The 22,692-nt window shown below is 39.8% G+C and overlaps 2 protein-coding genes across 3 annotated transcripts in view; both read right to left on the bottom strand.

The window, feature by feature from the left end:
- Window positions 1–22,692, bottom strand: part of LOC306993517 (putative C-type lectin domain family 20 member A) — a 431,197-nt gene that overhangs the window by 129,562 nt on the left and 278,943 nt on the right. The gene's annotated exons all lie outside the window — the stretch shown is intronic.
- On the bottom strand, window positions 10,492–21,859 carry LOC306994650 (uncharacterized protein). The gene is made up of 10 exons (XM_079605339.1): window positions 21,365–21,859; window positions 19,693–19,757; window positions 18,874–19,021; window positions 15,679–18,698; window positions 15,284–15,348; window positions 14,178–14,359; window positions 13,133–13,245; window positions 12,985–13,046; window positions 12,717–12,895; window positions 10,492–11,633 (listed from the first exon to the last, which is right to left on the bottom strand). The coding sequence occupies exons 3-4, from the start codon at window positions 18,939–18,941 to the stop codon at window positions 15,752–15,754; spliced, it is 3,015 nt and encodes a 1,004-aa protein (XP_079461465.1). The 5' UTR covers window positions 18,942–19,021; window positions 19,693–19,757; window positions 21,365–21,859; the 3' UTR covers window positions 10,492–11,633; window positions 12,717–12,895; window positions 12,985–13,046; window positions 13,133–13,245; window positions 14,178–14,359; window positions 15,284–15,348; window positions 15,679–15,751.

Raw genomic sequence — 22,692 nt, forward strand, 5'->3', positions numbered from 1 at the left:
ATTTGGTCAATGCACACCTCATCGCTGACACACCTTTGACATGAATATTACAACATGAATTAACATGAATTTTATCATGTTAATTCACAAATCAGTATTAACATGAATTTTACAAACAATGCTAATGCTGTTGCCCATATTATATTATATTAGCCTATATTATATTAGTTTGTTCCTTGTGAATGTGTTTTGTAAAGGCTGAAATACGCTACACAACTTTTGCCTTTAGATTTTCTTTAGAATATCAAACATGTTGATATTTTGAGACGATTAAGAACATCTCATATCATCTCTTAGCAACTTGATATCTGTAATTATATTTTCACTAGTTAAATCTCACCATAGGCTGCCATTCAAATTCAATTGTTGATATCAAGAATTGATTTCTTACTAATTCCAATTTCACAAATCAAAATTACAATTCTTACTAGTGAAAATTATTTTGGATATAAATAGACACTAGGTCATTTACTAGTGCAAATGTATGTTCTTGTTATCAACAGTTGATTTGAGACTAGTTTACAAATTGGTTGTTACTAGTAAAAAAGCCATTTTAGATTAAAAATTATTACCCTAATAAAATTAATTTTCAGATATCAGAAATGCCAATTGTAACATGTTGTAATATACAGTTAGCATATTTACAGATATCAAGAATTAAAATTTCTTTTAGAGAATATTTAGTGCTTGATATCAAGAATTTGTAGTTTTACTAGTAGCCTAATTAGGTAATTATTTGTAATTAAAGGGTTAGTTCACCCAAAAATGAAAATTATGTCATTAATGACTCACCCTCATGTCGTTCTAAGCCCGTAAGACCTCCGTTCATCTTCGGAACACAGTTTAAGATATTTTAGATTTAGTCCGAGAGCTTTCTGTCCCTCCATTGAAGCTGTATATACAGTATACTGTCCATGTCCATAAAGGTAATATAAACATCATCAAAGTAGTCCATGTGACATCAGTGGGTTAGTTAGAAGTTTTTGAAGCATCGAAAATACTTTTTGGTCCAAAAATAACACAAAATAAGACTTTATTCAGCATTGTATTCTCTCCCTTGTCTGTTGTGAATCCTTCACAGTTACGCTGATGGCGTAAGACGCTGATGACGTGTTATCTGGTGCGCCCGAGCTTCGTTTACAGTCTGAGGAAGACGCACGCTATATTCAAGCTATTCTACATTGTTTGCGTGGATATCATTTTTTTAATGGTGCGTAAATGTGCATGTCGCGGATGAGACACTTTTACAGCGTGCGTTTCCCTCAGTCTATAAATGAAGCTCGGGCGCACCAGATGACACGTCATCAGCGTCTTACGCCATCAGCGTCACTGTGAAGGATTGACAACAGACCCGGGAGAGAATACAATGCTGAATAAAGTCTTATTTTGTGTTATTTTTGGACCAAAAAGTATTTTCGATGCTTCAAAAACTTCTAACTAACCCACTGATGTCACATGGACTACTGTGATGATGTTTATATTACCTTTATGGACATGGCCAGTATACTGTATATACAGTTTCAATGGAGGGACAGAACGCTCTCGGACTAAATCTAAAATATCTTCAACTGTGTTCCGAAGATGAACGGAGGTCTTACGGGCTTAGAACGACATGAGGGTGAGTCATTAATGACATTATTTTCATTTTTGGGTGAACTAACCCTTTAACACTTTACAATAAGGTTGATTAGTTTATATTAGTTAATGTATTAACTAACATGAACTAACAATGAAAAATACAGTTAATAATAGTTAATAAAAATACAGATGTTCATTGTTTGTTCATGTTAGTTCACAGTGCATTAACTAATGTTAACTAATACAACTTTTGATTTTAATAACGAATAAGTAAATGTTGAAATTAATATGAACTAAGATAAAAAATGGTGTAGTATCAATCATTCTTAGTTCATATTAACTAACGTAGTTAACTATGTTAGCTAATGAACCTTATTGTAAAGTGTTATGATTATTGATATCAGAAATACAATTCTTACTAGTAAAAATCATAATTTTTTATATGAAATTGGAATTTTAACTAGTAAGAAATAAATTCTTGATATCAACAATTGAATTTGAATGGGCTCAAGTGGGTAATGTCTGAAGTACTGTATGTGCATTGCTGTGCTGTTGTGTTTTTGGGCTCTACTACTGTTGACACCCAGCAGATGGCGCTATTTAATTGTTTGTGGGATATTTAAAAAAAACATGCCCGAATAGAAATCCTGAAATAACTCACACTTTCAACCGTTCCTTACTCCAATCAAACCATGTTTGAGAGAAATGTTTTGATGCAGAATGAACATCTCAAACTTACTTGTAGTTGCTCTTGCTTGTATTTGAGTACTTAGTCTTTTTATGTTGAATTGGCTGATAATCTTGAATTGTAGTGACCTTGAACTGTATGAATGAGATTAAGCCTAGATGAAGTGAGTGAGATCTTCATTAGGCCACTGATATGAAAGTTGCCATATTTGTTAATATGTTATTTCTTTTGAAGTAACTGATGAGGAAAGTACTGGGATCACATTTAAGCTGGGATAAAGTATTTAATAAAAAATTAGGAGAAAGTATTTTATTTTATTATATATACAGAGAACAAGTATTTGATACACTGCTGATTTTCCCACTTACAAAGCATGTAGAAGTCTGTAATGTTTATCATCGGAACTCTTCAACTGTGAGAGACTGAATCTAAAACAAAAATCCAGAAAATCACATTGTATGATTTTTAAGTAATTAATTTGCATTTTTTTGCATGACATAAGTATTTGATACATCAGAAAAGCAGAACTTAATATTTGGTACAGAAACCTTTGTTTGTACTTAGAGATCATGCGTGTCCTGCGGTTCTGGACCAGGTTTGCACACACTGGGGATTGTGGCCCACTCCTCCATACACACCTTCTCCAGATCCTTCAGGTTTGCACACACTGGGGATTCTGGCCCACTCCTCCACACACACCTTCTCCAGATGCTCCAGGTTTGCACACACTGGGGATTGTGGCCCACTCCTCCACACACACCTTCTCCAGATCCTCCAGGTTTGCACACACTGGGGATTCTGGCCCACTCCTCCACACACACTTTCTCCAGATCCTCCAGGTTTGCACACACTGGGGATTCTGGCCCACTCCTCCACACACACCTTCTCCAGATCCTCCAGGTTTGCACACACTGGGGATTCTGGCCCACTCCTCCACACACACCTTCTCCAGATCCTCCAGGTTTGCACACACTGGGGATTGTGGCCCACTCCTCCACACACACCTTCTCCAGATCCTCCAGGTTTGCACACACTGGGGATTCTGGCCCACTCCTCCACACACACCTTCTCCAGATCCTTCAGGTTTGCACACACTGGGGATTCTGGCCCACTCCTCCATACACACTTTCTCCAGATCCTCCAGGTTTGCACACACTGGGGATTCTGGCCCACTCCTCCACACACACCTTCTCCAGATCCTTCAGGTTTGCACACACTGGGGATTCTGGCCCACTCCTCCACACACACCTTCTCCAGATCCTCCAGGTTTGCACACACTGGGGATTCTGGCCCACTCCTCCACACACACCTTCTCCAGATCCTTCAGGTTTGCACACACTGGGGATTCTGGCCCACTCCTCCACACACACCTTCTCCAGATCCTCCAGGTTTGCACACACTGGGGATTCTGGCCCACTCCTCCATACACACCTTCTCCAGATCCTTCAGGTTTGCACACACTGGGGATTGTGGCCCACTCCTCCACACACACCTTCTGGCCCACTCCTCCACACACACCTTCTCCAGATCCTCCAGGTTTGCACACACTGGGGATTGTGGCCCACTCCTCCATACACACATTCTCCAGATCCTTCAGGTTTGCACACACTGGGGATTGTGGCCCACTCCTCCACACACACCTTCTGGCCCACTCCTCCATACACACCTTCTCCAGATCCTCCAGGTTTGCACACACTGGGGATTGTGGCCCACTCCTCCATACACACCTTCTCCAGATCCTCCAGGTTTGCACACACTGGGGATTCTGGCCCACTCCTCCATACACACCTTCTCCAGATCCTCCAGGTTTGCACACACTGGGGATTGTGGCCCACTCCTCCATACACACTTTCTCCAGATCCTCCAGGTTTGCACACACTGGGGATTCTGGCCCACTCCTCCATACACACCTTCTCCAGATCCTCCAGGTTTGCACACACTGGTGATTGTGGCCCACTCCTCCATACACACCTTCTCCAGATCCTTCAGGTTTGCACACACTGGGGATTGTGGCCCACTCCTCCACACACACCTTCTGGCCCACTCCTCCATACACACCTTCTCCAGATCCTCCAGGTTTGCACACACTGGGGATTGTGGCCCACTCCTCCATACACACCTTCTCCAGATCCTTCAGGTTTGCACACACTGGGGATTGTGGCCCACTCCTCCATACACACCTTCTGGCCCACTCCTCCACACACACCTTCTCCAGATCCTCCAGATTTGCACACACTGGGGATTGTGGCCCACTCCTCCACACACACCTTCTGGCCCACTCCTCCATACACACCTTCTCCAGATCCTCCAGATTTGCACACACTGGGGATTCTGGCCCACTCCTCCATACACACCTTCTCCAGATCCTCCAGGTTTGCACACACTGGGGATTGTGGCCCACTCCTCCATACACACCTTCTCCAGATCCTCCAGGTTTGCACACACTGGGGATTCTGGCCCACTCCTCCACACACACCTTCTCCAGATCCTCCAGATTTGCACACACTGGGGATTGTGGCCCACTCCTCCATACACACCTTCTCCAGATCCTCCAGGTTTGCACACACTGGGGATTCTGGCCCACTCCTCCATACACACCTTCTCCAGATCCTCCACACACACCTTCTCCAGATCCTCCACACACACCTTCTCCAGATCCTTTAGTTTTGCACACACTGGGGATTCTGGCCCACTCCTCCACACACACCTTCTCCAGATCCTTCAGGTTTCGGGGCTGTCGCTGGGCAATACGGACTCTCAGCTCCTCCACAGATCTTCTATTGGGTTCAGGGCTGGAGACTGGCTAGGCCACTCCAGGACCTCGAGATGCTTCTTACGGAGCCGCTCCTCAGTTGCCCTGGCTGTGTGTTTCGGGTCGTTGTCCTGCTGGAGACCCATCGACCCGTCTTCAGTGCTCTTACTGAGGGAAGGAGGTTGTTGACCAAGATCTGGCGATACACGACCCCATCCATCCTCCCCTCAGTACGGCACAGTCGTCCGGTCCCCTGTGCAGAAGAGCATCCCCAGAGAATGATGTCCACCTCCATGCTGCACGGTTGGGATGGTGTTCTTGGGGTTGTACTCATCCTTCTTCTTCCTCCAGACACGGCGAGTGGAGTTTAGACCAAAAAGCTCTATTTGTGTCTCATCATACCACATGACCTTCTCCCATTCCTCCTCTGGATCATCCAGATGGTCATTGGCAGACTTCAGACGGGCCTGGACATGCGCTGGCTTGAGCAGGGGGACCTTGCGTGCGCTGCAGGACTTTAATCCATGACGGCGTAGTGTGTTACTAATGGTTTTCTGTGAGACTGTGGTCCCAGCTCTCTTCAGGTCATTGACCAGGTGCTGCCGTGTAGTTCTGGGCTGACCCCTCACCTTCCTCATGATCATTGATGCCCCACGAGGTGAGATATTGCATGGTGCCCCAGACCGAGGGAGATTGACCGTCATCTTGAACTTCTTCCATTTTCTAATAATTTCGCCAACAGTTGTTGCCTTCTCCCCAAGCTGATGCCTATTGTCCTGTAGCCCATCCCAGCCTTGTGCAGGTCTACAGTTTATCCCTGATGTCCTCACACAGCTCTCTGCTCTTGGCCATTGTGGAGAGGTTGGAGTCTGTTTGACTGAGTGTGTGGACAGGTGTCTGTTTGATCGAGTGTGTGGACAGGTGTCTGTTTGATCGAGTGTGTGGACAGGTGTCTGTTTGATCGAGTGTGTGGACAGGTGTCTGTTTGATCGAGTGTGTGGACAGGTGTCTGTTTGATTGAGTGTGTGGACAGGTGTCTGTTTGATTGAGTGTGTGGACAGGTGTCTGTTTGATTGAGTGTGTGGACAGGTGTCTGTTTAATTGAGTGTGTGGACAGGTGTCTTTTATGAGTGGAGAACAGGGGCAGTTAATACAGGTAATGAGTGGAGAACAGGGGCAGTTAATACAGGTAATGAGTGGAGAACAGGGGCAGTTAATACAGGTAATGAGTGGAGAACAGGTGCAGGTAACACAGGTAATGAGTGGAGAACAGGAGGGCTTCTTAAAGAAAAACTAACAGGTCTGAGAGAGCCGGATTCTTACTGGTTGATAGGTGATCTAAGGCTGCGTTTACACTTGGCATTAACATGCGATCACCATGATTCGATCAAGAAGATCGGATCATTAGCCAATCAGGACACCGTGCGTTTACATTTGTTCATATTAAGTAGCCTCTGTATCTGGATAACTGATCGGATTTCTGTTTCCTGCATAATATTTAAATTCGGTCTGTAGCACGACACCAATAAGAGTAAAGATTATACAAATTAAGCAATGTCCCAATTGCTTTCACTCACTCACTTTACTTTCCTGTGCAATCTCCATCCTTAAATCAAATTACGTTTTTGAATGAAGGAATATTTCCAGAGTTGATCATACAAAAATAACCATGGTTAAGGGTGCTTTCACATCTGTAGTTCGGTTCATTTGGTCCGGACCAAGGGAGAAAAATTATACTTTGTAGCATTTTTCAGGCGTTTTGGTTCCTTTTCACACCACACTGATTGCTCTGGTCCCAATCAGTTGATGAAACGAACCAAAATGCAGTCACGTGACAACATCCACATCACTCGTTGGCCAGATGGGTCTTGAACGTATTTTCATAACTGCACTTTTATTGTCAGAATTAACGTGCGGGAAAATTCCAACAGAACTGACGGAAGTAAACAAAGAGGAGGAAAATCCGGCAGTCAACACGCGCTTTTTACTATGGAGAAATGACTTTGTGGGCTGATTGTATCCCTCGTCATAGTTTATTATATTAGTTTGTCTACACCACTTTAGGCAAACAATAACATTTGAGAATGAAGCGAGAATGCGGCTTGAAAATAATGTTTTATGCAATGCACGCAGCGAGTCACTTCAGGAGGAGGCAACGCGTGCATTAATGTTAAACATTAATTGCTAAACATTGACATAATGCACAGCGCGGCTGACTACGGCAGCTGGTTTAGTCCAAAAATGCGCAGTTATTTGGCAGTTGGGTCTGTTCGAGGTCGGATCACGTTCTCACCACAAACAAACCGCTCCAGAGTTCGTTTGAAAGCGTACCGAGACCACCTCTCCTAGGAGGTCTCGGTACGCTTGTTTGGTCCGCTTTTAGTGCGCACCCGAGTGCGATCGCTGCATTCTCACCGGCCCAGACGAACCGCACCAATTCGGAAAACGAACTCTAGAGCGATTCAACCGAACTAAACAAGGCAGGTGTGAAAGCACCCTAAGTCACATGATCGATCATCGGGGTTTAAGGTTATAGCATGCAATGACTATATTAACAGAAATGGGAGATTAATAAACATGCTGAAACAATAAAAACATTCAACATTTAAAACATTAAAAATTTAAAAGTTTATTCCCATGATTCCTCTGGCAAAGCAGCGCACGCTCTTCATTAAGATCTCATGCCTCACAGCTGTGATTGTACAGGCGATCGCCTCGTTCAGATAATGTTGCACAATTAAAATGAAAAATTACACACGTACACAGTATCAAGTAAGTCTAAATAAACTGTTTTATGAACCCAACCCAACTCATCCCCTCTTATAACTAGGGCACAGTCCTTTAACTATAACAACCCATACTACACCAGTCCTGCTGATCTCAACATTCTTACACAGAACACTTAATCATACTCAAACCTACACGCACGGTCATGTTTATTCCTACACACACACACACGCACGCACGCACGCACGCACGCACACACACGCACACGCACACACACACTCGCACACACATACACACGCACGTGTGCACACACGCACACAGCCTTCCTTCTCCACCCTCATGGTAACCAACCCCTTTTTTTATTATTATTTTTTTATGTTGAATGTGTGAAACATGCTCTCTCCATATTTTTATAATATCAAACAATCATTGTATGTTGTACGTTTTGTGTCTTTTTTGGGGTTTTGTACGTGTGAAGTTTTGCCAATAAAAGAAAGAAAAGAATAAAAAAAATAAACTGTTTTAAATATTGACGTTTATTGTAAGGTTCAAATTAATTTAATTTATTGTCTAAACTGCGTCTGGCCATTATTCTCTGACAGCACGTGTGGAGACTGGGGGATTTATATGACGTCCACCTGTGAATGCAGACACACACACACACACACACGACGACTGATTGTGTTTACATTACACTGAGATCCGATCACAATGCGTCCCCGAAACAGGACACACTGATCGGATAACATTCCCATCAGAAGCGCGTTTACACTCGTCTTTTCAATGTGTGTGTGTGGACAACATCTGGATACAGGGCGCATGTTAATGCCAAGTGTAAACGCAGCCAAATACTTGTGTGTCATGCAATAAAATGCTAATTAATTATTAAAAAATCATACAATGTGATTTTCTGGATTTTTTTAGATTCGTCTCTCCCAGTTGAAGAGTTCCTGAGATAAACATTGCAGACTTCTACAGGCTGTGTAAGTGGGAAAACCTGCAAAATCAGCAGTGTATCAAACACTTGTTCTCCACACTATATGATGTCAAGTCAAGTCCAGTCATCTTCATTTATACAGCGCTTTTAACAGTGTAGAGTGTTTCAAAGCTGCTTTACAGAGATAAACGTATAATTTAAGGTAACAGAATGTTTCGGCTTTATAGCGGTTCTTGAATAATGTTTTCCAGCTAAAGTTAGTTTTGATTGATTCACTTCTGTCGCAACGATTATTAGTTATTATACTAGGGGCCGCTAAGACGACACCGTTCTCTCTACACAGACTTTACACTGAACCTGTGAGAAACACTGATGGCGCTCACTGCACATTAAGAATTAATTCTATAGTTATGTGTGTTTGAATATATGTGCGCATGTCTGTAATTCCCTACAAGCCAAGCCTTAACAAACTACTTGTCCTGCCTATAAATTTGATACAGAATTTTATTTTATCTTTTATTTTGATGTCTGCAACACACTCCAAAAAAGTTGTGACAAAGGCAGAATAAAAGTGAAAAAATTATAGAAAATATCCCAGCTTTAAACCGGTTCATAATATAAAGGTGAATTGTTAATAAGTGAGGCTATCGTTATGGGGAATAAAAGCATCTCATGGCTCCACACGTCGTGCCAAATATCGTGAGAGAATCATCAAACAATTCAAAAATCATATTTCTCAATGCAAGATTGCAAAGAATGGAAGTCTTTCACCGCACCGCACACTATTGTGCAACGATTCCGGGAATCCAGAGGAATCTCAGTCAAGGCAGGAGACCTCTGTTGAATGTGCGTGACCTTTGACCCCTCAGGTGACATCGCATGAGAAACCGCCATGCTACAGGTGCAAAAGCAAACATCAGTCACGGTATACGTCTCTGTGCAAACGGACACGGCACGGGTGACTTCACTTGTGTGTGTGTGGATCTCCAGGTCAGAAGATGAAACGGTGTCACTGAAAGGAAAGGCGATGTGAGACGTGTGCTTTGAGTCGGCCGTCAGAGTCAAAATGTGTTTACTTTGACAAAATACAATAAAGCTGGTCAGTGCAAACAGTGGAGATCTCTTCTCCGCACTTCTGACAGGAACACACAGTTCAAGAGACTTATTAACACATTCAGATTCCTCATTTTACTGCATTTTAATAAATCTCCAACGTCTCTGGAAATGGGGTTGTAATATCTGAGGATTCATTTGTTTTGATCTGCTCATAATTTCTTAGTATGAGAGCAAACCTTTCTTTCTTTCTTTCTTTCTTTCTTTCTTTCTTTCTTTCTTTCTTTCTTTCTTTCTTTCTTTCTTTCTTTCTTTCTTTTGTGGAACAATAAATGGTGTGTTTGGACACTCATACCCATGACTTTCCATTGTGTGTAAACTAATGGTCTTTGTGTGATAAAAGATAAAACAAAATATGTTTGTGTGTGTGTGTGTGTGTGTGTGAGAGAGAGAGTGTGTGTGTGTGTGTGTGTGTGTGTGTGTGTGTGAGAGTGTGTGTGTGAGTGTGTGTGTGTGTGTGTGTGTGAGTGTGTGTGTGTGAGAGAGAGAGTGTGTGTGTGTGTGTGTGTGTGTGTGTATAACTGTAGCATACATAATCATTTACATATAATCATGCTTTATGAAAGCCAATGAATCGCAGATATAACTGGACAGGCGGTATATGGAAATTTGATCGCTGAGAGAAAGGAAGAAGAGAGAAGAAATAATAAATCAATGACTAAAAATAAGAATAATTACTGTTTATCGCCATTATAATACTTGTCACCAGAGTTTATTTAGCAAGTGATAAATATAACTGTAGCATACATAATAACTGTTATTACCACATCCAGTGTGAACAATACAGCAAGCACAGAGTTTACCATTAAATTAACATCAGAAATATAGATTATTTTCTTTCTAGAATAAATAATTTAGAAAATACTGGTATTATACAGATAATTTAGCATAAAACATGTCAGATGAGGAGTTTAGTTGTGTACAGGTGTGTGTGTTGTTGTGTAATATCCGTGCGGTTTCCCTCCAGACATTTCTGATGTCATATCCTGCAGATATTTATCATTCTTCCGTGCAGTTCTACAGGTTTCATAATCTCTGAAAAACTTCATCCTTTTGCTCAACAAAACCTGTTCAGACTCTTCAAAGTCAGCCAGCATAAAAGAGACCCGGTTTTCCCATGACGTGCTAATGTTCGGCTTCAGTGGAGCGTGTGTGTGTGTGTGTGTGTGTGTGTGTGTGTGTGTGTGTGTGTGTGCGCATGAGATAAAGGTTTGGTTGTGAAACCTTTTGAAGATATACATCATTTTCCATCTGTCAGGACATATTAGTGGTTATTTGAGTACGTTTCTGTTCTCCTTCAGAGTGATCTGATCTATATGGAGCAGTTCTGATCTGATGTTACGGTCATCGTTTTGATAAAACTGGGAATCAAATGAAATATTCCATGACAATTTTGACTGATCACTTCAAAAAAAAATTTAAAACATGTCATTTTAAAACCTAATCGCAGGTATTTGTGGAACTTGTGTTATCATGCACACTTTAGACTTTACAAACCAGTGTCGTGAATTGAATAATTTATCAAATAAAAATGACTGTAGCCTATATAAGTGCACAATGCTGGGCTAAATCTATAAAAACACAGGAATATACAGACCCAGAACTGATTTCTTAAGTCTAGAGTGAAGTTTTCAGAATAGGATTATGTAAAATAGTGAGTTCATTACTACTCATTAGGTAGCATCAGTAGCTCTATAGAGTCCTTCACTTGAGCAGATGTTGAAGACCCGTCTGAATCCGTTACGGTCAATCAAACCGCGAGGCCAGAAGCGACGCCGCCACCAGGAGTAAAGCGGTCAGCACACTGGTCTTGCTGCTGACTTCGGCTGATGAAAACACTGCGTTGAGAAGCACACAGACAGAAGTGATCATTCAGTGAGCATTCTGCCTACAGCTCATCTACAGTAGACCGAGGACAGTCGCAACACTGCACGCGCACATCTCAAGCTGTTATTCCTTCAAAGATATAACGTCCTTATAGTGCTCATTTTTATTGGGAACACAGCAGTGGGCAGAAGTGTTGTCTGGGGAATATCTGTTTTAATGGCCCTACAAGTTGGATTAAACTATCAAAGTAGGAAATAACAAAACGCAAACCTTGGTGAAGGTATTTATCTGACAAAAGTATTTGGGGGAAAAAAGTACAGCTAAAGTTTTTATTTTACTATACGAAAAAAGAAAGAGCTGATTGGAAAAAGCACACATTGACCACAACATAATCAGTTATTAATATTTTGTTGGTTCTCTCATAATTTCTTTGTATGGCAGCCTGGACAAAAATCATGTCCACACAATTCGTCATATTTCATTGCATTATTATCATCACAAATAAAACTATCGACTCCAAACACAACTAAAAAATCTTTAACACATTTAATATTTGAATAAAGGGTGAAGATGTGAATTCTCTATAGACCGGACATATCTTTTGGCCACTCCTGTAGATTTTTATTCCTGTCTGATAATAAAAACAAACTGTGCCTCTTATTGACGATTAATACATTTTCTTCTTCAAAACAGAGCCTGAAATTTAGAGAATTTGCTATTGATAAACACCTAAAAGCGTACTTTAATTTTGTGTGGTATGGTGCAGTTTGAGTTAAAAAGTTTAAATTTAAGTTGAATTTAAACGGAAAAGTGGTATTAACATTTTCAAAACTAAGCGATTGGTTTGATCTTCTCACCTGTGGATAATTTACTCATTCAACCTGTTTGTTATAGTGAATACATTTCCAGCATTATTAGCACAGAACTCGCATAAGTGAGTTAAATTATGTGCAATATCTGCGGCAATATCTAAAACATAATATTAAAAAAAAAACGAACAAAATGTTACAACTATCCTACATTGATATGAGTGCAGTTATCAAAGAATAAATACTCATCGGAGTAAAAGATTAAAGTTAAAGTGCGACACTTACCTCCGCCATTTATCACAATTTGAGACGTGAAGATCTGGAAGGGGAGCGAGTTGCTCTTGGCTGCTTTAACTATAGTGTTCACGATCTGATTGTTATTGGGTAGAGCGGTGTTCGCTGTAAATGAAAGATCCATGGAGTTTCGGATCGTGGGCACACTCCTTGTTTTTGCACTGGCATCACTGGAGAGAGTTTTAAATCAAAATGCATTGATTAAAACTGAGTATTATGTTCAATCAAAAGCTATATTCAAGAACACGCATATGCATACCTGAAGGATGTTACGCTTAAGATGCTGAATGATGGGTAATCCGCAATGAAAAAACGTTCAAGCTGCAAAAAAAAATGTGTTGTTTAGACTAAATTCGCACAAGCATGTTTGACGAAATAACCAAAAAAAGTAGACGCATCACACCTACCCCTGTTTTTATCATCATAGCCCTACTCTTAAATGCAGCTGAACTTGTATTTGAAAGATCAGCCACAAAGGTCCCATCAGTCAGGATCGTCACTGGAATTATCTGCAGTGATTCTACAAAGATGATTTGAAAAGGTATCACATATTGCACAGAGGCAAGTCAACATGGTACATTTCTTAGCAATTGGGCATATCAGATACCCGTAGATCATATCAGATACCCGTAGATCATATCAGATACCCGTAGATCATATCAGATACCCGTAGATCATATCAGATACCCGTAGATCATATCAGATACCCGTAGATCATATCAGATACCTGTAGATCATATCAGATACCCGTAGATCATATCAGATACCCGTAGATCATATCAGATACCCGTAGATCATAACAGATACCCGTAGATCATATCAGATACCCGTAGAACATATCAGATACCCGTAGATCATATCAGATACCCGTAGATCATATCAGATACCCGTAGATCATATCAGATACCTGTAGATCATATCAGATACCCGTAGATCATATCAGATACCCGTAGATCATATCAGATACCCGTAGATCATATCAGATACCTGTAGATCATATCAGATACCCGTAGATCATATCAGATACCCGTAGATCATATCAGATACCCGTAGATCATATCAGATACCTGTAGATCATATCAGATACCCGTAGATCATATCAGATACCTCTAGATCATATCAGATACCCGTAGATCATATCAGATACCTGTAGATCATATCAGATACCCGTAGATCATATCAGATACCCGTAGATCATATCAGATACCCGTAGATCATATCAGATACCTGTAGATCATATCAGATACCCGTAGATCATATCAGATACCCGTAGATCATATCAGATACCCGTAGATCATATCAGATACCTGTAGATCATATCAGATACCCGTAGATCATATCAGATACCCGTAGATCATATCAGATACCTGTAGATCATATCAGATACCCGTAGATCATATCAGATACCCGTAGATCATATCAGATACCCGTAGATTGCCTGTGAAGACTTACTGATGACACTGATAGTGGTGGCATCGACGGAGAGGTTGAAGCCTGAGTTTGGAGTTGTAGCTGCTTCTCTCAGAGTCTCCACAATGGAAGTGGAGCTGGGAATGGGTTCGGTTGACTTTTCATTAAACACTATCTCAACCTCTGCCTGGACATTTTGGTCTGCTCGTGTTTTGCCTACAGCTCTGAAATTAAAAATAAGAGATTATAACTGCGATCAGATATACTGTGCAACTAACCGTAATTGCAACTAACCACACAACCATAAATGCTTAGGAAAGCAAAATAAACAAAAGTAAATATTCAAAAAGGAGGAGAAATCTTCTCATGTTTCCTGTGGTGTTGACAGTAATGAGTATGGTAATCATAATAAATTACAATGAAAGTACAAAATTAGTTTTTCTTGTCAGGGGGATTGAAGTATAGGGGAATCCTATTTCTCACAAAGTAGAGCCTCACGCTCGCAGCGGCAAGGTCATGGGTTCGAATGCGACTACTGATGGAATATATTACATAAAATGCAGGGTTTTTTTTATCAAAGTGTCCATCTAATGCAAGTTATAATGACATTCTTTAATACTTTAAGAACATTAAAAAAAAAACGTCTGACTGAAAGCATGATGGAGTGCAAATATTAGGGATGCACTGATAAGAGATTTTTGGCGGATACCAATAACCGATAATACGCTGATATAAGCCGATAACCGATATATTGGCCGATAAATCTAAATCGAAATGTATGTTTGAGAGCCTGATTACAAAAACAAAAGTCTCACCATCAAAAGCCATGCTCCAAACACACAATTATTATGTTCTTATTATAATTTTATGTAGCCTATATTGACAGACTGTAAGTGATTCCAATCATATTTCAAGCAATTCAAAACCATCATGTTGAACAGTGCACATCTGAAGAGTCTCAGCTGAAGGAAATAATACATTATTTAATTGCTTTAATATATCGGCCATATTTTCTTATCGGGCCGATAACAATAACATACAAACTTAACATATTTTAGCCGATACCGATATGGAGGCCGATATATCGTGCATCCCAAGCAAATTTAATAAAGAAATCATTTAAGTAATGAAGCAAACTTTTAACTTACATGAAACGAATCACGATGGTCCTGAGGAAACGTTCCCCATACTTCTTTTTGTAGACAACATCAAACTGTAAAAAACAGTGAGTCAGTTTTAGGAATGTTTCGAAATATATGAAAATAAAACAGTTACAGTTTATTTTAAGTTTACCACATAATTGAACAAGAGTGCTAATAAAGATTTATATTCGAAACCAAGTTTAGATTTTCCTTTAGAATTATACTATTATTTAAAAAAATGAAACATTTAAGTATTTAAAATCATGAAACATTTTAAAATACTTCATATATTTATCTTTATATATATGCATATGTGTATGTATTGTTCTGCAGTTCCCTCAACCCTACAGAAGATAAGCAGTTTAGAAGAATGGATGGATGTTCTGCAGTTTGAAACTTACCGCAATCACTATCCTTGTGGCTAGGGTCTTAAATTCTACACTTTGTGGGTTGTCAAGTTGTGGAACATATATCTCAAAAATGACAATCTGTATGGCTACTGATGGCAGAGGACGTGGAGGTAGTGTGGTGGTGGTGGTGGTGGTGGTGGTGGTGGTGGTGGTCGGCGTTGTTGTTGTTGTTGTTTGTGTGGTGGCTGGTTTGGTTGTAGTTGTAGTAGGCGGGGTTGTGGTTGTAGTTGTAGTAGGACGAGTTGTAGTTGTATTTGTAGTAGGAGGGGTTGTAGTTGTATTTGTAGTAGGACTGGTTGTAGTTGTATTTGTAGTAGGACTGGTTGTATTTGTAGTGGGAGGGGTTGTAGTTGTATTTGTAGAAGGACTGATTGTAGTTGTATTTGTAGTAGGACTGGTTGTAGTTGTATTTGTAGTAGGAGCGGTTGTAGTTGTATTTGTAGTAGGACTGGTTGTAGTTGTATTTGTAGTAGGACTGGTTGTATTTGTAGTAGGACTGATTGTAGTTGTATTTGTAGTAGGAGGGGTTGTAGTTGTATTTGTAGAAGGACTGGTTGTAGTTGTATTTGTAGTAGGACTGGTTGTAGTTGTATTTGTAGTAGGACTGATTGTAGTTGCATTTGTAGTAGGACTGGTTGTAGTTGTATTTGTAGTAGGACTGGTTGTAGTTGTATTTGTAGTAGGACTGGTTGTAGTTGTATTTGTAGTAGGAGGGGTTGTAGTTGTATTTGTAGAAGGACTGGTTGTAATTGTATTTGTAGTAGGACTGGTTGTAGTTGTATTTGTTGTAGGACTGATTGTAGTTGCATTTGTAGTAGGACTGGTTGTATTTGTAGTAGGAGGGGTTGGAGTTGTATTTGTAGAAGGACTGATTGTAGTTGTATTTGTAGAAGGACTGATTGTAGTTGTATTTGTAGAAGGACTGGTTGTAGTTGTATTTGTAGTAGGACTGGTTGTAGTTGTATTTGTTGTAGGACTGATTGTAGTTGCATTTGTAGTAGGACTGGTTGTAGTTGTATTTGTAGTAGGACTGATTGTAGTTGTATTTGTAGTAGGACTGGTTGTAGTTGTATTTGTAGTAGGACTGGTTGTAGTTGTATTTGTTGTAGGACTGATTGTAGTTGCATTTGTAGTAGGACTGGTTGTAGTTGTATTTGTAGTAGGAGGGGTTGTAGTTGTATTTGTAGTAGGAGGGGTTGTAGTTGTATTTGTAGAAGGACTGATTGTAGTTGTATTTGTAGTAGGACTGGTTGTAGTTGTATTTGTAGTAGGACTGGTTGTATTTGTAGTAGGAGGGGTTGTAGTTGTATTTGTAGTAGGACTGATTGTAGTTGTATTTGTAGTAGGACTGATTGTAGTTGTATTTGTAGTAGGAGGGGTTGTAGTTGTATTTGTAGAAGGACTGGTTGTAGTTGTATTTGTAGTAGGACTGGTTGTAGTTGTATTTGTAGTAGGACTGATTGTAGTTGCATTTGTAGTAGGACTGGTTGTAGTTGTATTTGTAGTAGGACTGGTTGTAGTTGTATTTGTAGTAGGACTGGTTGTAGTTGTATTTGTAGTAGGATTGATTGTAGTTGTATTTGTAGTAGGACTGGTTGTAGTTGTATTTGTAGTAGGACTGGTTGTATTTGTAGTAGGAGGGGTTGTAGTTGTATTTGTAGAAGGACTGGTTGTAGTTGTATTTGTAGTAGGGCTGATTGTAGTTGTATTTGTAGTAGGACTGGTTGTAGTTGTATTTGTAGTAGGACTGATTGTAGTTGTATTTGTAGTAGGGGGGGTTGTAGTTGTATTTGTAGAAGGACTGATTGTAGTTGTATTTGTAGTAGGACTGGTTGTAGTTGTATTTGTAGTAGGACTGGTTGTATTTGTAGTAGGAGGGGTTGTAGTTGTATTTGTAGAAGGACTGGTTGTAGTTGTATTTGTAGTAGGACTGGTTGTAGTTGTATTTGTAGTAGGACTGGTTGTATTTGTAGTAGGAGGGGTTGTAGTTGTATTTGTAGTAGGACTGATTGTAGTTGTATTTGTAGTAGGACTGGTTGTAGTTGTATTTGTAGTAGGACTGGTTGTATTTGTAGTAGGAGGGGTTGTAGTTGTATTTGTAGTAGGACTGATTGTAGTTGTATTTGTAGTAGGACTGGTTGTAGTTGTATTTGTAGTAGGACTGGTTGTATTTGTAGAAGGACTGATTGTAGTTGTATTTGTAGTAGGACTGGTTGTAGTTGTATTTGTAGTAGGACTGGTTGTATTTGTAGTAGGACTGATTGTAGTTGTATTTGTAGTAGGACTGGTTGTAGTTGTATTTGTAGTAGGACTTGTTGTATTTGTAGTAGGAGGGGCTGTAGTTGTATTTGTAGAAGGACTGATTGTAGTTGTATTTGTAGTAGGACTGGTTGTAGTTGTAGTAGGACTGGTTGTATTTGTAGAAGGACTGATTGTAGTTGTATTTGTAGTAGGACTGGTTGTATTTGTAGTAGGAGGGGTTGTAGTTGTATTTGTAGAAGGACTGATTGTAGTTGTATTTGTAGTAGGAGGGGTTGTAGTTGTATTTGTAGTAGGACTGGTTGTATTTGTAGTAGGACTGGTTGTAGTTGTATTTGTAGTAGGAGGGGTTGTAGTTGTATTTGTAGAAGGACTGGTTGTAGTTGTATTCATAGTTGGACTGGTTGTAGTTGTATTTGTAGTAGGACTGATTGTAGTTGTATTTGTAGTAGGACTGGTTGTAGTTGTATTTGTAGAAGGACTGGTTGTAGTTGTATTCGTAGTAGGAGGGGTTGTAGTTGTATTTGTAGAAGGACTGGTTGTAGTTGTATTCGTAGTAGGACTGGTTGTAGTTGTATTTGTAGTAGGACTGGTTGTAGTTGTATTTGTAGTATGAGGGGTTGTAGTTGTATTTGTAGTAGGACTGATTGTAGTTGTATTTGTAGTAGGACTGGTTGTAGTTGTATTTGTAGAAGGACTGGTTGTAGTTGTATTCGTAGTAGGACTGGTTGTAGTTGTGTTGAGTGGATTTACTGTTGAGTGTTTGGATAATTTGTAGAATAAAGTTATATAAAAATAACAGTTGAGAAAACTATTAATCTATAGCAAGATCCATAAAAAAATGTGTACAAACAACAACTACAAACAACTATAGTTTAATAACAATAAAGAGTAACACAGAAAGCATTCCAACCCATTTTGAATGACATTGCATTGATGATATTGCTCATTTGACTTACCATCAACACTGGTGATGTTAAGAGTGGTGGTGCCATTTAAAATGGCACTGGTTATATTCGTTTCACTGGGTGCGCTTCTAAATGTTACATTCATATCAGTGATGATTGATCCAGATCTACAGAAGGGACGGGGAAGAGAAAGAGTCATTGTCATTTTTTTTAAATGTAAGACTTTGCAAGTTTTGGAATAGTCTTGACATGGTTTTTTTTCAATAAACAAGGACCCCAACAACCGATTATACAGCTCACACTAAGATCTCATCTCACCATCATTGAATCCGTCTGGGATTACATGAAGAGAAACAAGCAATTGAGACTAATGCCATCCATATAACCGTGAAAGCCTTTCCAAGATGCTGGAACAACCTGCCAGTAAACTACTGCACTGTTTAAAAGTTAATGTCCATTAGGCAAATCAAGGCAGTGTTTGGTGTGACCACACTTCGCCTTCCAAACAACTCTTTCCTAGGAGTGTTTAAGGTAGGTTGTTCCAAGCATCTTGGAGAAGTTGCCATAGTTCTTCTATGAATTTATGGGTTTAGTCTCAGTTGTTTCTGTGTCTTCCATGTAATTCCAGATTGACTCGATAATGGTGGGATCAGATCTCTGTGTGGTGCACACCTTGTGTTATAAGACTCCTTGTTCATTCAAAAATATCACTGAATTTTTACAACATTTGTTATAGGAATGTTTGGAAATCTAAAATTGTTATTTTAACTTGTACACTGAAGCTATATATATTTCCAAAAAGGAATTGTATTCTTATTATAAGGAGAGAAATACCCACCTGAACGAAATAACTTTCAATTTAACGAAGGAGTCACCGAAAGCCGTTTTAAAGATTGGCTCAATCTGTGGAAAAGAGATTCACAACGTCAGTTTCAACATTTAGTTAAAATGTTTAACCACAGTCAAAAACCTACAACATGAAAGACATTTGGTGGTCATTAATTCGTTTTTACATGATCTGCCGTTATTATTTGCAAATTTCAGTGCATATTAACATTTACTGTAATAGTCTACTCTTTAATTCAACGATGTACTTTAAAGTGCACCTGTTATTCTTTATTAAATAAGGTTTATTTTACATAATATACATTGCACATCACCTCATTTCTCAAAGAGTCTGAAAACGATTTGTTTGAAAATTCACTCTCTCTAAACCCCTCCTTTCCGCAAGCCTACTCTGCACTGATTGGTCAGATGGCCCAGTCTGCTGTGATTGGTCTACTGCTTATAATGTGCTTAGGAAACAAAATGCCTATTAGCATATCTGTATTCCAGCTCTTCCTCAGCTCTTGACACAAAGTGATATGAATTGTAACGATGGCGTGGGTTTTACCATATCAATCTCATCAAAGTGGATTTGCTTTGTCAGCAGAAAACATCGTCTTCTCGACATGAACAACACGAACCAAACTCTTCCAGTTTTAGATACACTACAGTGTTTGAGGGCGGGGCTAAGAGACGCTTTTCAGCCAATCAAGATCACAGGCTGGCATTATGCAAATTAGTTACAAACCCACACGGGTTTAGCAGGAAGTGAGACTGGAATTACTGACAACTCGTTTCTGGAAGTTCAGAATCAAGTCTTTTGTTTAGTAGACGAAAACTCCATTTATCTGCACTTTGAACTGAGAGGTTTTAAGCATAGGCCTAATAGGGGCACTTTAAATTAGTTTGTTAACTACAACATCCGGAACAAGTATTTCAATGCTTGGAGGGAGTATTTGCACCTATTTTTTTCTGTTGTTGCTTATTATTTCTGTTGTTATTGTTATTTATTCAGTTATTTTTTCAGCTCATAACTTTTTAACCATTTAGTGTAGGAATTTATTTTTTTCCCCTCTGTATCCTTGTTCAATAAACCACCCGAGTGACCATTTGAGGGGTTTTTAATGATCAATGTATTTATGACTGAAGTCTTCCACAATAAATTGAACTTAGGATGGACTACTTCAACTCTTAGCTATATCTGCGTTTCCCAAAAGCATCGTAAGCCATAATCTCCTTGTATGGATTTGCCAGTGTATTTATTAAAAGACTACCCTCTACCTTCATCTTCATGTTTTTGTGCGTTTACCTAACTCAACACGTTTTTTTTTGATGATCCATAAAATTATTATATCCGTGACTCAAAAACTGCAAAATGATCCAAACTGTGAGTTTTGTAATTTTGTAATTTTAAAATATAAATTAACTGTTATTTTAATAATTTCTATTCCAGATTTTACTTTACACTTTACTTTACTTTACTTTACTTTACACCTGGACACAAATACAATAGAACACTATTTGCACCTAAATAACATGCATAACATGTGTTGGGTGCAAATAGTTTACACTAATATTTATATTAGGGTTCAAATAAAATGCTTAAAACATTAAAGTAAAATAATGTTACTATTTAGTTTGCAGTTCAAATCGTGTGTGCCTTAAATATTTATCATACAACTTACCTCATTTATGACTTTGCTTTCTCTGTTTTTAAATGCTTGAGATGATGAATTTGACAGATCAGGCAAAAAATCTTCATTGCTGGAAAACCTAACTAGAACTGTAGAGGTTAAAGAAGTTGTGGCTGTTGCTTCAGTTGTAGAAGTAAGTTGTGTTGTCGTTGGGGTTTGATGGGAAGAAGTCGTAGCTGAAGTGTCTGTAGTTGTAGTGACCGCTGATGTTGGAGTTGGCTGATCTGTAGTGGTTTCAGTAGTTGTAGTGACCGCTGATGTTGGAGTTGGCTGAGCTGTAGTGGTTTCAGTAGTTGTAGTGACCGCTGATGTTGGAGTTGGCTGAGTTGTAGTGGTTTCAGTAGTTGTAGTGACCGCTGATGTTGGAGTTGGCTGATCTGTAGTGGTTTCAGTAGTTGTAGTGACCACTGATGTCGGAGTTGGCTGAACTGTAGTGGTTTCAGTAGTTGTAGTGACCGCTGATGTTGGAGTTGGCTGAACTGTAGTGGTTTCAGTAGTTGTAGTGACTGCTGATGTTGGAGTTGGCTGAACTGTAGTGGTTTCAGTAGTTGTAGTGACCGCTGATGTTGGAGTTGGCTGAGCTGTAGTGGTTTCAGTAGTTGTAGTGACCGCTGATGTTGGAGTTGGCTGAGCTGTAGTGGTTTCAGTAGTTGTAGTGACCGCTGATGTTGGAGTTGGCTGAGCTGTAGTAGTTTCAGTAGTTGTAGTGACCGCTGATGTTGGAGTTGGCTGAGCTGTTGTGGTTTCAGTATTTGTAGTGACAGATGATGTTAGAGTTGGCTGAGCTGTAGTGGTTTCAGTAGTTGTAGTGACTGCTGATGTTGGAGTTGGCTGAGCTGTAGTGGTTTCAGTAGTTGTAGTGACCGCTGATGTTGGAGTTGGCTGAGCTGTAGTGGTTTCAGTAGTTGTAGTGACTGCTGATGTTGGAGTTGGCTGAGCTGTAGTGGTTTCAGTAGTTGTAGTGACCGCTGTTGTTGGAGTTGGCTGAGCTGTAGTGGTTTCAGTAGTTGTAGTGACTGCTGATGTTGGAGTTGGCTGAGCTGTAGTGGTTTCAGTAGTTGTAGTGACCGCTGATGATGGAGTTGGCTGAGCTGTAGTAGTTTCAGTAGTTGCAGTGACCGCTGATGTTGGAGTTGGCTGAGCTGTTGTGGTTTCAGAAGTTGTAGTGACCGCTGATGTTGGAGTTGGCTGAGCTGTTGTGGTTTCAGTAGTTGTAGTGAACGCTGATGTTGGAGTTGGCTGAGCTGTAGTGGTTTCAGTAGTTGTAGTGAACGCTGATGTTGGAGTTGGCTGAGCTGTAGTGGTTTCAGTAGTTGTAG

This window comes from Phoxinus phoxinus (genome assembly GCF_949152265.1).
Source record: "Phoxinus phoxinus genome assembly, chromosome: 2".
In the NCBI taxonomy this organism is placed as follows: Eukaryota; Metazoa; Chordata; class Actinopteri; order Cypriniformes; family Leuciscidae; genus Phoxinus; species Phoxinus phoxinus.

Bases quoted from the DNA above. Each gene is read 5' to 3' on its own strand.
- LOC306994650 (XM_079605339.1), bottom strand. From the start codon at position 18,941: ATGGCACCACCACTCTTAACATCACCAGTGTTGATGGTAAGTCAAATG. The intron at 18,699-18,873 runs GTCATTCAAAAT...AACACTCAACAG, and splicing joins AGCAATATCATCAATGCAAT to TAAATCCACTCAACACAACT.